This window comes from Hemicordylus capensis, chromosome 1, assembly GCF_027244095.1.
Source record: "Hemicordylus capensis ecotype Gifberg chromosome 1, rHemCap1.1.pri, whole genome shotgun sequence".
In the NCBI taxonomy this organism is placed as follows: Eukaryota; Metazoa; Chordata; class Lepidosauria; order Squamata; family Cordylidae; genus Hemicordylus; species Hemicordylus capensis.
The window spans coordinates 394138287-394154764 of NC_069657.1; the positions used below are offsets into that span (position 1 = coordinate 394138287).

At 42.0% G+C, this 16478-nt stretch overlaps 1 protein-coding gene across 7 annotated transcripts in view; it reads left to right on the plus strand.

Moving 5' to 3' along the window:
* The window catches only part of LTBP1 (latent transforming growth factor beta binding protein 1), a 348387-nt gene that overhangs the window by 226340 nt on the left and 105569 nt on the right, over positions 1 to 16478 (plus strand). For all 7 annotated transcript variants that reach the window (XM_053303824.1, XM_053303841.1, XM_053303830.1 and 4 more), the window contains 4 exons: positions 6994 to 7119; positions 8077 to 8202; positions 10157 to 10276; positions 13591 to 13710. In XM_053303824.1, coding sequence (XP_053159799.1) covers positions 6994 to 7119; positions 8077 to 8202; positions 10157 to 10276; positions 13591 to 13710 — 492 coding nt within the window. The remainder of the gene's footprint in view (positions 1 to 6993; positions 7120 to 8076; positions 8203 to 10156; positions 10277 to 13590; positions 13711 to 16478) is intronic.

Consider the following 16478-nt stretch of genomic DNA (forward strand, 5'->3'; position numbering starts at 1 on the left):
GCCTGTTGTTGAAGAAGCAGCAGCATGGCTTCTGCAAAGGTAAATCTTGCCTCACTAACCTTTTGGAGTTATTTGAGAGTGTCAATAGGCTTGTGGATAAAGGTAATAATACTTGGACTTTCATGTGTGGATTGGTAACTGGTTGAAGGACAGGAAATAGAGGGTAGGTATAAATGGGCAGTTCTCTAAATGGAGGGAAGTAAGAAGTGAGGTTCCCCAGGAACCTGTACTGGGACTATCAGTAATTTTTAATTTATTCATAAATTATCTAGAAGTTGGTGTAAGTAGCAAGGTGGCCAAATTTGCAGATGACACCGAACTGTTTAGAGTAGTGAAAACAGATTACGAGGAGCTCCAAAAGGATCTCTGCAAATTGGGTGAATGGGCAACAAAATGGCAAGTGTAGTTCAGTGTATGCAAGTGTAAGGTGATGCATAATGAGGCAAGAAAAACCCAACTTCACATATGGGGTCTGATGGAGTCTGAGCTGTCAGTGACTGACCAGGAGAGGGATCTTGGGGTTGTGGACAGCTAATTGAAAGTGTAGACTCAGTGTGCAGGAGCTGTGAAAAAGTCCAATTTCATGCTTTGAAGGGAATTGAAAATATGTTCCTGTGACAGCCATTTTGCGTATACAGTGTCTTCATACTCTCATTGCTGTCAGTGAAGCATATAATACTATAGACTTTGCCAAGGTCCAGCAGGCATGAATAATAATCCCTCCAGCTTCTCAGAGTCTCAGCCCTCACAGTTGACACATATTGATACACTTCTGGGGCCACCAGAATATATGAAAGAAGAGCAGATTCAGGATTTTATACAGTCTGACCTTCCATACAAATGGGGAATTATGACATAGGTATAATACTTGCCTCTGTGCAGGACCAGCAGGGGATAAATTGGCCATTGTGGTGTAGCAGGCTTTAGGATTATTTTAAATGGCTGCTTTGTGCAGTTCTTGGAATTTTGCCATGGTATGGGGTCCTTTTAGCTTTTAATTGGACCTTCAATTACAAGTTGAGCTGGCTGTAACTGTACATCCATGTCAGTGGATCAGAGCAAAGTGTCTAGTTCTAGCTTGTCAGAACCTGCAAGTGAGGAGTCAGGCTGAGCTTACCCAACAGATGACTGTGACCCAATGGACAGTGGCAAGCCACTGATAGGCAGGGAGATCTCCACTAAACCAGGTATGAAAGGGCAGTCAGAACGCAAAGAACAGGGATAAGGCTAGAGGCAGAATCCACAGTACCAAGTACAGCTCACGCTGAAAAAAGTTGGAGGGCCCATCTGTTCCAGCTCCCTGCACCATGCAGGAAATCCATAACTTGAGCATCCCAGATGGATAGCTGTTCAGCCTCTGCTTGAAGACCTCCAGTGTTGGAGAGCTGACCACCGTCTTGCTAATTTACTGCATTGTCAAACTGCTCTTAACATAAAGAAGATTCTCTTTATGTTCTAGCAAAATTTATCTTTCTGTAACTAGATCTGTTCCTTCCCTCTAGGCCATCAGAGAAGTAATCCTGGTGCTCTCCTATATAGCCCTTCAGGTATCCAAAGAGGGCTATCATGCCCCCTGTAAGTCTTCTCCAGGCTGAACAAACCCAGTTCGCTAATCTTCCCTTGTAGGGCTTATTTTCGAGACCCCTGAGCATCTATATTGCCAATTCATTCCAGTTTGTCATTCCAATTTGTCAACAGTTTTACTTCTAAAGTGCAGTGCCCAGAAATGGACACAGTACTCTAGATAAAATCTGACTAGTGTTTTACATCTGCAGCACGCTGAGGCATTCATGATTGTGAGCAAATTGCCCTCTTCCATCTCCATTTCCATGCTCTTGAATGGGAAATAGAGGTAGGGAGTATGTTCAGCAGTCACTGGGTTATGACACCTAGAGGCTATTCCCAAGATCAGGCGAAATCAGGCTGGGTAAGCCTAGCCCGATTTTGCCTGACCGTGAGAACCAGTGGACTCTCAGGCAAGCCTGGTGGCCTCCAAGCGGTTAACCCGCTTAAGTAACCCTCCCCTAAGCCCAGGTTAGCAGAGCGGGTGCTCCGCTAACCCGGGCTCTACAATCATGAGTTGCCGCACTGAGGCAACTCACAAGTAGACCCCCGACTGGGAGGCTAAAAAACAGCCTCCTGGCTCGGGGGTCTCACTCGTGCAGGGCATGCTGGAGCTTCCGGGGGGCGCGTGGCCCCCGATCCTCCCAGCCCCCGCCGGCTCCTAACAGAGCCAGCAGTTGTGTGGGCGGCTGAACCAGAGCAGACTGAGTGCTCATCTGTGGGGAGAGCAGGCTTAGCCCACTCTCCCCGCAAACCCCATCCAGGCTCTTCTCACCAATTGTGAGAAGAGCCTCCTAGAGTGTTCTGGCTGAATGGCAGACAAATAAGCGCACTATACACCTCTATTTCCTGCTTTAAAAGTATTCCATGTGACTGCTGCTCAGCTGGGGTTCTCAAGGCACTGTGGATGAGCAGCAGCTGAACATGCGTGCTCCCTGCCTTGCATTCCCGTTCAAAGGAAGAAAAGGAAATGGGGCAGGGGATCACTGCTTGGTCATGATATCTGGAACATCTCAACTAAGTAGCAACCAAATATATCTCCTCTCCCCTGTCTTCCTTTCCTATTCTTGAGCAGAAAAGGGAAGCAGGGGGCAGGGTTCTTTGGGCAACCACAGTGTGGATTTGCAACGAAACCCAAGCAAAAGTTGTGGAGTGCGGATCTCACTGCTGACTCATGTCCAGCTTGTGACTGAGTACAATCCTGAGACCCCTTTTAAATATATTACTGCCAAGCCAGATATCCACCATCCTATATCTGTACATTTGATTCCCTCCCCCCCACCCCCAATTAATGCAGAACTTTGGATTTGTTACAATTACATTCTTCAGTTTTAAGACTGGACACTTGAATCCAGTCAATTGTGAATCCATCTGACAGTATTATCATCTAGCCTGTATCTGACCCATTTGTTAAGCAAAATATCATGAGGAACTTTGTCAAATGTATTGCTGAAATCAAGATAAATTACTCCCACAGCATTCCACAGTCCACTAAGCTAATAACACAATTAAAAGAGATAAAATTAGTCTGGCAGGATTTATTCTTGGCAAACCTTTGTGGGGTTTCGCTAATCATTGTGTCAATATCAAAGCGCTTATAAGGGGTTTTTTGTTTTTCTTTATAATCCAGTCAGTTATCTTCCCTGGTATTGAAGTAAAATTGACCAGTCTGTAGTTTCCCAAATTCTCCTTTTCCCTCTTTTTGAAGATTAGAACAACATTTGTCCATCTCCAGTCTTGTGGCAGCTCACCTGTTCTCAGAGATTTTGAATTAGAGATTCTAAGAGTATATTTTCTTTTATATGGTATAAGAGTATATGGTTCTTTTACCCAGAACCAATTCATCTAAGCTTGAAGACGTGAAAAGAAGCAAAATATGAGTTGTTGTTGTTGTTGTTACATTAATATCCCGCTCTTCCTCCAAGGAGCCCATAGCGGTGTACTACATACTTGAGTTTCTCCTCACAACAACCCTGTGAAGTAGATTAGGCTGAGAGAGAAGTGACTGGCCCAGTGTCACCCAGCAAGTCTCATGGCTGAATGGGGATTTGAACTCGGGTCTCCCCAGTCCTAGTCCAGCACTCTAACCACTACATCACGCTGGCTCTCAACATGGCTACACAACATGGCTACAGTTGTGTAGCCGTGCCTTCTCTTTGTCATCCGCTTACCATGTCCTTCCTTTTCTTCTAACTGTGAACATATTTGGAAAAGACTTGTCTGTTCAGCATCCCTCACCAGCCTCAGCTTGTTCTGAGGTTTAGCTTTCCTGACACTGTCCCTACAAGTCTGGGCTACTCATCTATATCCATCCTTGGTTATCTGTTCTTCCTTCCATTTCTTGTATGTGTATTTTTTTATTTACAATTTATTACTAAGCAGAAACTTATTTTCATTACTAAGCTTTTTGTGCAGTCACATTGGCTTTTTTAAATGTCTCCTGTTGTCCTTTGTTGTGATTGTTTGTAAATGCACCTTTACTAATTCTTTCTTCAAGGACTCCCATCCATTTTGGGCTCCTTTCTCCATTAGTTTTTCAAGCTGTGGAATCCTACCTTCTACTTCCCTGAATGTATTACAGTTTGTTTTCTTGAAATCCAAGGCATGCTCATCTTTAGCTAAGAATTCAAAAAGTATATGGTCACTTTCTCCTAAGGTCTCCCCTGCTATAACCTTATTGGCAACTCTTCCTACATGTGAGCATTTAAGATATTGCCCTCAGGGGATGGGGCCGCTCTGGGAAGAGCATCTGCATGCTTGCATACAGAAAGTTCCAAATTCCCTCCATGGCATCTCCAAGACAGAGCTGACAGAGACTCCTGCCTGCAACCTTGGAGAAGCCACTGCCAGTCTGTGTAGATAATACTGAGCTAGATAGACCAACAGTCTAACTTGGTATAAGGCAGCTTCCTATGTTCCTATTGGTTAGGATCAAGTCAAGGATAACCAGTTCCTTTGTTCCTTCCTCCACCTTCTGAAAGAGGAAGCTGTCAACAAGGCATGAGCTACAGACCCAGACTGAGCCCTTATACAAGCCCTCCTACAAGTTTTAGGTCTGCCGACTCTGCCCACTGTCTGCAGAGTAAAGATCTTTCTTACAGGGATAGCTTCCTAGCATGGAGTCTTTTATTCCACTGCTGTTTAGTTGTTTCTTAATAGGTCCACCACAATGTTTGGTGAGAAGATGTGAGAGATCAGGGAGTTTTGGGTTGAGATCATGGTGTTTCTCAAGGGGTTTAGTCTTGCGGGGTTCAAGCAGCTTTTGTGCAGGGTCCTAACAAGTGGGTCTTAGTCTGGTGATTGGCCAGGGTTCCAAAATCTGGCTCTTCTGAAGACTGAGTTGCAGGATATTATGACTGCCTGCTAAGCCACTCTGATGTCCAGAGGTGCACCTAGGTAATTTTGGAGCCTGGACATATAGGCCTTGCGGCCACCACAAGCTGAGCTGCAATACACTATTTTTTTATGCTCAGGAAAAGATGGAAACTTTCTTTTTTGTATTTTTAGAAGAAATTCTGAATAAGATGCTTCCCACTGACCTGCAGATACCACATTTTGCAGTCCTGCCTCTTCAATTAGCTGAATGCACTAACCTCCTCTCACTCACTCTCATACTACCTGTTGCTGTTCTCTGGACTGGACTGGTGGTGGTTCTCTGTCGGGGTGTGTGTGCACAGTGGCAAGCAAGAGAGGTGCGTGCTAGCTGGCTTGCTGCAGGCGCTTGCCTGGCACTACTGTTTGCCTCTGCCCCTCTTTCTCCACCCATGCCTGTAGTCACTGTTCAGCTGGGGGAGGTGTCTCTGTCTCTCCCTCCCCCCCACCCCATGTTTTAGTCTGTGTGTGTCTCTAGTGCTACTCACGCAGCGGCGGAGCTCCCTTGCAGCCGCCCCTATTTCAACTCAGAGAGTAGGTGTGGACAGACAGCACAAGCCCAGCTGCACCTGGCCCTCAATGCCACCGCCCCTGCCCCCATACAACAAGAGATCAGGCAGGCTGGCTGCAAGCCTGTATGATCAGCAGGCAGGCAAGCTGCTGCAGGGTACCCAGTTAGAAAATGATTTATCTACAAATTAATTAAATTGGTAGCAGGATACAAAATGTCTAGAAACTTGAGTTAAGCATTGCTCTGATTTTTGTATATATCTAATATATCTATATATCTAAGCTACTGTTTTATCTGTAGCTGAAAAATAGTATATTTTGTCTTTGCAATCATGTTGCTGCTTGTTTCAATTACTTCAGAATGTATTTGACACTGAAGAGGATTTAACAGTCCACATTAAGATTAAAGGTGGAGCATTACATTTCTTCTGCATGTATCTTGGCTTATGTGTTTCCACACCAAAGGGAAAGGATGTTGGTAGAGAAACTGCTCATATAGTTACATGAGCTTTGGAAATCTAGGAGCTTTCTGGATCCTTGTCCCCTCAAATAGGCTAGAATGAATCGGTTTGCTTCTTAATCCACCCACTTCAGAAAATAAGAGTTGAACTGGAAATTCTAGAGTACAACCAGCAGGAAATTAAAATTATATAAAACCCTCTGATGTATTGGCATGCTCTGAGACTCCATTATCCATGTTCAAATAATATGAGATATCCTGAGAGATTACAAAAGATAAACAATAATAAGGTATAAGTTTGCAGTCGTTCATAAATTGACACATATATCCTTTTTAAACATTAAATAATCTACTATGTTGTTCCCTATGCCTTGAACAGCCTTCTTGTTTTCAATGCAGTTTGCTTCCTATTCTTCCTTCAAGTCCTTCCTCAAGATTTATCTCCAAAAGAGCCTCTCTTGAACCATCCTAACCTCATCTTTTTGGAACCATCATGGTCTCACCTTTCCTGCAGCTCTTTCTTGGTATCTAACTCTTCCATATGCTGCCCTTGTTACTAATTTGTCAGTGCCTTCAGGCTTCAGCCATGTCTTACAATGTAGGCAGGTACTGCCTCCACTTACTTCTGTTGAGGCTACACTGTTGCTGTTGTGAATACAGTATTACATTGTTATAAATCATAATACCACTGCCACACCACCTGCCAGGCCACTTTTTCCAATTTGTCTGATTAATGATTTAATAATTTGACAACTCTAGACCTGATAACATGACAGTGTGAGGAAACACAGTCAGAAGAAAATTGTGCTGGCACATGGAGAAACTTCCTGAAGAGCAGTAATCAGCACAGTGGCCTTTACAATGTTGTACTTAATTTGCAGTTTAAATTTTCATATTAATATGAAGGAAAGGAAGACTTTGCAGGAGGTCCTTTTGGGTTTTTTCTTTTACATAGACTATTGTAGACACAGTGTTTCTTAACAACATTGTCACAAAAGGTGTCTTTTCTTTTCTTTTAAAGTGATAATAACTGTAGGGTATCTAGAATGTCCTAAATGGTTTGTTAAAGGTTTGTCTTTTTTATTCAGAAATCAATGAATGCACGGTGAACCCTGATATCTGTGGAGCAGGATATTGTGTTAACTTGCCAGTGGGATACACCTGCCTCTGCTTTGAGGGATACAGGCTTAATGATCAACAAACAAAGTGTTCTGGTATGAGAAATTCCCCTCCCTTCCTATCGTCAATATTATTTACATATTGCTTTTCAGCACAACAAACAAATTCAGAGTGGTTTACTTTACAGAAGAACAATAATAGTAAGAAGGTTTTTTGTCCCCAAAGGGGTTCACAGTCTTAAAAGGAGCACAAGGCAAATACCAGCAAGAGCCGCTGGAGGGAATGCTGTGCTAGGTTGAACAGGGACAGTTGCTCTCTGCCTGCTAAGTATAAGGAAGCTACTACTTTAATAGGTGCCTCTTTGCTCAGTTAGTTTTGAGATTTAGTAACTCCTTTTTCATGAACTTCCACCCATCTTGAGCTCTTTTCTTCATTCGTTTGTCTAGCCATTAAATAATCTCTAGCACTTCTCTAAGCTTATTAAAATCAATTTCCCTGAAATCAAAGGTACATATTTGGCTATGCTCATTTAACTTAGCCACTTGTAAATGGGTAAACTGAAGCATTTCAAGTAGCACTTGTATACAGTGATACAGCCCATCTATATGCTCCCCTACTTTGAAGTCCTAGAAAGGAGTATATCAGAATTTATTTTAGGTACTGTAATGTCAGCTTCTTTAGATCACCCAGGTTAAACCAGTGTAATAGGAAGAGAAGGGACTTTCTTACTAACCCTGGTTTCTAGATGGTTCGAAAATCTGACTATATATAACGCTCAACTTCCACATGTTTGATGAATGCATGAATCCTCTCTAAAAGAACACCAGTTACAGGGAGGTATAGTTCCCTTTTTCTCCAAGAAAAATTAATACTCACATACTTTAGGCCAATAAGTGTGCTTTTTAAATCAAATCTTTGGTGTTCCCTCTGTACTAATACAGTCTGTCTTTTCCCCCTTTCTTTAATGTCTCGTGTGCTTTGGGTGGAGTCAAGTAATGGACATGACAGAGTACTACTTTTTAACTATTCATGCATTTTTATTTCCTAAATAGATATTAATGAATGTACTGAGACTCCCCATCTCTGTTCCCTTGGACGCTGTGAAAATACAGAAGGAAGCTTCCTATGCATTTGCCCAGCAGGGTTTATGGCCAATGAACAAGGAACAGACTGTGTTGGTAACTACTGTTGCTTTTTTATAAAATGAACTCTTAATAGTTAGGGCTGATAGTTAAGAGCCTGGGTCGAACCCTATTTAAGCAGGTTGTCATTTGGTTCATGGTATATTTCTTAATTAACCGTATTGTAGTAGTTGTGGAGAGGATTACAGAGGGAAGTTTTTCTTACACAGTATCCCTAAAATGATTTATTTGTAAAATATGATGCAATAGGATAACATGTTTTGTTTTTCTCTCTGCTTGAGAATAAATTAAATGGTTTTATAAAAACAAATCAACAGCATCATTGCCCCCTCTCAAATGAGAAAAATGGCTGACATCCAGACTAACAGTGCTCTAACAAGACAGGAACTGCTGTCACACAACAGTGGAGGAAATGTTTTAAATAATCTTCCTTTTGCTCTGCAATTGTCTGTGCCTTCCAAAATTAAGTCCCTGAGGATTGCAGAAGTCTCAGGAACATCGTTCTGTGAGGCACACCTAACTGCAGTGGGAAGAGAATATCATTGAAGATATCCCCTACCCCACTGTGAAGTGGGAAACATTGGCACATCAGCGTAGCATAGTCTGGATGTCGACCACGGTTTTTAATTTATGTCGGACAGGAGCTATCATAGGAACAGAGGAAGCTGCCATATCCTGAGTCAGATCATTGGTCTATCTAGCTCAGTATTGGCTTCACAGACTGGCAGCAGCTTCTCCAAGGTTGCAGGCAGGAATCTCTCTCAGCCCTATCTTGGAGAAGCCAGGGAGGGAATTTGGAACCTTCTGCTCTTTCCAGAGCAGCTCCATCCCTTCAAGGAAATATCTTACAGTGTGCACACTTCTAATCTCCCATTCATATGCAACCAGGGCAGACCCTGATTAGCTAAGGGGACAAGTCGTGCTTGCTACCACAAGACCAGCTCTCATTGGCCAGTTCAGATATTCAGAATAGTCTCCATGTGATTTACCACAACTGTACCCAGGAAATATGTTTCCCTGGAGAAATTCTCTCCATCCATAGACTAAACTAGTAATTATGGCTGCTGGTCAGGAGCTCACTGTCTAGGATCAGAGCAAGTCCACTGCTTTTCAAATCACAGTGATCACAGATCAATTAAATGGTTATCATATATGAAATTCTGGCAAGTCCTAGAACACTTTGAATATTGTTATTATTGTAATCTGAACACAACTACTTAAAACAATGCATGCACAGTCCCGCAACATAGCTTACATTGTTTCTGATGTTAAATTCCATTGTGCGTGGGCATGTGCTGTTTTAAGAAGTAATGTGCAATGATGCTTTTGTGCAACGTTGCTGGGACTGGCTTTCATGTGCACAGCACCACTACCCAATCAGTAACATCAGCATTGCATTGCACATCATGTAAGCTGATCATTGCAAATAAGGTCACTCTGTGGGTGGCAAATCTGGCATTGCACTTCAGTAAAAAGCAAATATTGTGTTCTCTCATACACAAGCCAATTTTATTTAGAACATTATTTTAAATTTTTTCCAGTTCAAGCCCCATTCAGGAAGCATTCTAAGTACAGGGAGAATTCTAGGAGGTATTATGGCAAAACATCCCACATGCGATATCTTTGTTGGCAGGTGATTTTGTCAAAATGGCTCTCCTGTGCAATGGGAGCCATAAGTTCAGAGCAGAAGGCTGTAAGTACCAAATGAACTGGGAAACTTATGGAGCTCTGCCGTACCAAAAGTTACCGGACAGATTGTAGATATTGTTGCAGCTCAGATCCATAAACTCGCAGCTCATATGTAATGCTATTTACACAAGTGGCCCACTCTTGTGAATGAATAAACCTGCATCTTGAGTGGCTCATGGAAACTTGTTAATTGAAAGTTAGTATTCTATAAATATATATTTTGTAAAACAAATGTGGAGAAAGTTTCAGTTTTTAACATTTGTATTTATTTTGCAATGAATTTTGGTTTCTCACCTTCCAGATGTTGATGAATGTGCCAGACCTCACACTTGTGGGGAAGGTCTCTGTGTCAATACTATTGGCTCATACAGATGTGAATATTGTGACAGTGGATTCCGAATGAACAGAAACCAGTGTGAAGGTGTGTTCTCATTCTGCCACAACAGATATTTTGGAACAGTCATTTATAGCCCTTATTCAGCATCTGTGAAGGGGACTTCAGCTGAGTCATGGTCCAACTAGTTCCATATTGTCTACATTAATTGGCAGCAGTTCTGCCAAGATTCAGATGCGTTTTCCCCAGCTCAATCTGGAGATGCCAAGGCTTGAACCTGGAACATTCTTCATGCAAAGCATGTACTCTACCACTGAGCTCTACAATCCTTCCTCCCCTTATTTGAAATTCCTCTACAAAAAACAAAGAAGTTGTGCCATGGGTATCAACTTCTATTTGAGAACACAGAAATGGTAGACTCAGAACCACTTTTCTAAGAATCTGTTTCTCACCACACTCTTTCTTTAAGTCATATAGTTTGTCTTCCTCTTTATGCCGGAATATTTGTCATGGACGCACCAGGTCCACGCAGCCAGGTCCATGCACACCAGGAGCAGTAGCCAGCTAGGTTCATGAACACAAGTGTTTAAGAATGTGCATACGCCATTCACACTTTATGTGTTTGCTGCAGGAAACATTGATGTACCTTTGGCAAGCACGTCTGTTTGCCATTAGCCTGATCAACATGGATAGCAAAGCGACACTAGTACCATATCTCAGTGATAGGAAGTACTGTGGTACTGGTCATTTGAAGACAATGCTCAGGCAGTATGTGAATTGTAAAGGAGCAATTCTTTTCTGCCCGTATTGCATCCACAAGCTCTGGTCCAACAAAGTTGTTCAGGGTTGCGAGAGGACTAGTACATGCCTCTTCTCCATTGAATGAGAATTTGGAACCATCAGTCACCCTTTGTGAAGTTTCTAAAGAATTCTTTGTGGATAAAATCTCTCATATTCAGGCTGACTTAGACTCTGACCCCACAATTACTTCAGAGTTATGATGTGGAGTTGTCCAGTGACTCCTCTTATGTGGTTAGGCTGGATCAGTTTCGGTTTGTGACTTCCGAGGATGTGGACAAGCTGCTTGGAATGGTGCAGCCTTCCAGATCTTCTCTTGAACCTTGTCCGACATGGATTATACTATTAGGTAGGGGGGTTGTTGTAGAATTCCTGGTACAGATCATAAATGCTTCTCTAAGGGAGGGCAGGATGCCTTCCTGTCTTAAGGAGGCAATACTTAGACCTCTTCTGAAGAAGCATTGGATCCCTCAGAGTTAAGCAACTACAGGCCTGTCTCCAGCTTTCCGTAGTTGGGCAAGGTAATTGAGAGGGTGGTGGCCTCCCAGCTCCAGGAAGTCTTGGAGGAAACTGAGTATCCAGACCCATTTCAAACTGGTTTTCTGGTGGGCTGTGGGCTAGAGACTGCCTTGGTGGGCCTGATGGATGATCTCCAAAGGGGAATTGACAGAGGCAGTGTGACTTTGTTGGTCCTTTGGGATCTCTTGGCGGCTTTCAATACTATCTACCATAGCATCCTTCTGGAACGTCTGAAGGGATAGTGGGTGGGAGGCACTGCTTTGCAGTGGTTCCGCTCCTACCTCTTGGGCAGATTCCAGATGGTGTCACTTGGAGACTGTTGTTCTTCAAAATGTGAATGTTTATATGGCATCCCCCATGGCTCCATACTGTCTCCAATGCTCTTTAACATCTACATGAAAGTACTGGGAGAGATCATCAGGAGATTTGGTGCTTCGTGTTATCAATATGCTGATGACACCCAAATCTATTTCTTCATGTCAACATCATCAGGAGAAGGCATAATCTCCCTGTATTGCCTTCCTGGAGGCGGCGATGGGCTGGATGAGGGATAACAAACTGAGATTGAATCCAATTAAGACAGAGGTACTTATTTTGTGGGGCTAGAACTCAGGAGACCTTTTTTATCTGCTGGATCTGGATGGGGTCACACTGCCCAGAAGGAACAGGTACGCATTCTGGAAGTGCTTCTGGATCAAAACCTCTCCCTGGTGTCTCAGGTAGAGGCAGTGGCCAGAGGTGCTTTCTATCAGCTTCAGCTGATTCTCCAGCTGTGTCTGTTTTTTGAGATGAATGACCTCAGAACAGTGGTACACATGCTGAATTTCCAGACTTGAATGTTCACTCTGTGGGGCTGCCTTTGTATGTAGTCCAGAAACTGCAGTTGTTACAGAATGTGGCAGCCAGGTTGGTCTCTAGATCATCTCAGAGAGACCATATTACTCCTCTATTAAAATAACTACACTGGCTACCAGTAAGTTTTGAGGCAAAATATAAGTTGCTGGTTATAACCTATAAAGCCTAAACAGCTTAGGCTCTGGGTATTTAAGAGAACGTCTTCTTCACTATGATCCCCATCACCCATTGAGATCATCCGGAGAGGTTTGTCTGCAGTTGCCACCAGCTCATCTGGTGGCTACACAGGAACAGGCCTTCTCTGTTGCTGCCCCGAGACTCTGGAATGTGCTCATTGCTGAAATAGCCTCCCCATCTCTGACAACTTTTAGAAATTCACCCAAACTTTTAAATTAGACTTGTGGTTTTAAATTGTTTTCAGGTTTTAATTTCTGTTTTAATTTATTTTATGTTGCTGTAAAAACACCCAGAGAAAGAAGTTTGGGGCTGTGTACAAAAATAATTAACTAATTAATTAACTTATTGACTGATACTGGGTGAATTACCTTCCCTTTCTCAAAATCAGTGGGAAAAAGCAAAAGCTATTCAGTTTTAGAATTGGAAATAATTAATACCCCCTAGTTGGAAGTCTCACTATCTGTTTGATTGAATCTATTCCCTTGAAATTATGTATAAAGTTGCTGTCCGCAGTAAAATTCACTTGTTACGATTATGTAATAATGGGAGTCACAAAGGAATCCATTTGTGGTTTGGAATATAATGTTGGCAAAAATCTGCAGTTTCGTAGAACAAAATGTCCCAGCACGTCTGACTTTTGAAGCATGTAAAGTTGGGTTTTGGCATGTGTTTCCCCCTGTTTTAAAAAGAAAAGCCAACATACATTTAATCATAAATTAAAGTGATAAGCAGTTATTTGATTTTAGTATAAACATCTTTGTATTCATACTATTTATGTACCTGTAAATAATAATTTCCAGCATTTTATATCGGAAAATACTTCTTAAGCTAATGTATTTTTCCATAAGGTCTATTCGGTCTAGTTTTAATTAATGGGAGGGGAGGTTTTTAAATTAAAAAGTGATTTTATATATCATCATCACTGCTGTTCACTGCTGATAAGCACTGCTGATGTTAAAACTTCATAATTGTTATGCTGCTGCAGTATTAAGATTATCTTATTCTTTGATGATTATTTTTAAAATTAACCTAGATTTGTTTTTTTCCTAAAGACATTGATGAATGCTCAATTCCACATACCTGTCCAGATGCAGAATGTGTTAATTCTCCTGGTTCTTACCAGTGTGTCCCCTGCAGAGATGGATTCAGAGGCTGGAACGGGAAGTGTCATGGTAAATGTCTTGTTGTTTTTTTAAAAAATTCCAAATGCTGTTATGTTTGTATTTACTTCTCTGGAAGATTCTAGAGTTGATTGAAAGGTTTATAACATGTGTTGCTTGTTTGTAGCTAAAACAGAAACTTAAGGAGTGAAGATTTCACAATGATTATGTGGCTTAGTGTTGTTTTTACTATGGAGAAGCAATAATTAAAGCTAAGAACATAATTGTGCCTCACTGGAGCAAAAGAGGGGTAAGGATACATTCATAGTCCACAGTTTTAGGAAGAAATAGGCTGCAACTTTATTGTAAACACAGCATCCATTCAACAGATATGAAAACCAGGAAGAAAATAGGCAGACGACAGCTAGACAGTGAAGGCTTGGCTATTTTCTGGTTGTGCAATGATTCTAGGAACACTGTTATCCACTGAGCATTTGAGCCTGGGGTGGCATATATTTTGATCACACTCCGTTCTGTTTGGGGATGGCGACATTTCAAATTATGTAGAAAGTGTCATTTCAAATTATGAAACAACATAATCAAATTATGTAGAAAGTGTTGTTTCTCCTGTAGTGCAGCATGGTTTGAAACCTCTACTCAAACACGGTAGCAGCCATAATGAGACTGTGGAATTTGACGGTAGAGGTGGAATGCCATTTCTATGCAGAGTTAAATTGGGAAAAATGAATTTTCAAATAGTTTAATAAGAATAGTATGTTACACAAAGTAAAATACAGGTAATTTACAAATCCTCTTGTTATATTACGTTTTTGTCAGGTCAGGTTCACTCTTCAGCAGTTTCATAAAAAATCAATATTTGTTTGAACTCACATAGTTTTTGCATGTATATATTTTGCATGTAGTTATTCTCCGTGTTATTTTTTTACCTTCATTCAGGACTTTCCTTTTCTTAAGGGCAGCAAGTCAATACTTTTAAAGCTGATAGCAAAGGAAAAACCATTATTACTTTTTTAAAAAAACACAACACCCTTGCATGAGTAGTCTTCCTGTTAACTAACTGGAGAGGAAAGCTCCCATATATGTGTTTTTTGCATGGATGGAGCTGTCATCTCTACTGAAGTGAATGAGGAAGTTTTTCATGTGAGAGTGCTGGATCTGGATATCTATAGTTTTATGGAGCTTATAGATGTACTTCAGAATCATTGAACATACTTAATGTGAAATGATGTCAGATGTGCATATATAGATTTGGTGGAAGGAACTGAGGGAGGTATAAGTGTGCTATGATGATATGCCTGTGCAGAGGCATAAGGAATGAGTATAGCTCAGTGGAATAACATCTGCTTTACATACAGAAGGTCCTAGGTTCATTCCTTGGTATCTCGAGGTAGGATTGCAAAGTCTGAAAATCCTGGAAAGCCTCTGCTAGTCAGCGTAGATAATACGGAGGACCAATGGTCTGATTTGTATAAGACATCTTCCTATGTAACCTATGTAAGAAACCTTTAATAATTTGTATAGGTATGGATTTGAACTGGTCTGCATAGTATAATGTTCACAGTGATAAATATCCCCATGTCATGTCTTGAATCAAGTTGAAGCCATCTTGTACAAGTTTCCCCAGCCCTCCTGTTCCCTGCTCCATTTTGTTGGTGAGAAGGGTAACTACATGAATATTACCAAGCTGATGACTTCTAGCAGATGATTAGTAGAAATGACTTCTAGCAGATGATTAAACCTGTGAAGGAATGCTGATTCTGCATTGCATTTCTAACCTATATATTAGGTTTTTGATAGATAAGAACGTCATTCACATGACCATACAAAGCTGGGTAGGAGAGGAAAAACAAGGGTAAAGAAGCTCATGAGGAGCCTCAGGACCCACTCTTACAGTGGGTCTTACAGTGAACAGCCCCTTACAGTTCTTACAGTGAACAGCCCCTTCCTACCTCAACAGCGCCAATCGTTTTTGCAGTTGGAGCTGTTTGCAGCAATTCTTCGACGTGGTCTTTGATGTAGTTCTTCGACATAGCAAATGGGCTATGCGAGCTGTTTGCAGCAATTCTTCGACGTGGTCTTTGACGTAGTTCTTCGACATCGCAAATGGGCTATGCGACTGCACAGAGATCTCATCGGAACCTAACAAGCTCAATTCTCCTGCTTATCCCCTCAATCTTTCTTCGCCTGCGCTTCACTGAACAGTGTGGAGTCTGTAGCTCAGCAACGAGTAGGATCTTGCTATGCCCTTGTTGTTTTCTCCCTGCTTCTTTACAAATTTTCATTTCTTCCTTTATTTCTTCTTTATTTCTTTCACGTAGTCACGGTTTTCCCCCTTGGTGTTTTGTTTCCCCCCCAGGTTTTTCCCTTCCTTAGAGTTCCGATCCCGGCCAGGACGGAGCATGGTGGCCGGCTGGCCTTCAGCGTTTATGCCGGGCACAACGAACTTTAAAAAATGTACCCGATGCAGATCTAAGATTCCTTCCCCCGATACTCATACTGAGTGTCTCTTGTGCTTGGGGGAATCCCACATTGTCGAGACCTGTCTTCACTGCCAGAAGTTCACGAAGCAGGCTCACAAAAATAGGGCTTCTCACCTGCACGCAGTCCTGTGGGATCTGGCTCTCCGTTCCTCTGAAGCCTTATTGTTGAAGTGGACCATAAAAATTGCTTCATCGGTACAATTGGAGCGTACAGTGTCAACTCCTGTGGAGGTCGAAAACCCGACCCCGGTACTGGTTTCGGCATCCTCTGCTGCTCAGCCTTCGACGGCACTGTGCGCTCGGAAGACCTCTCTCAGCATCCAGCACCTGTGGTACCAA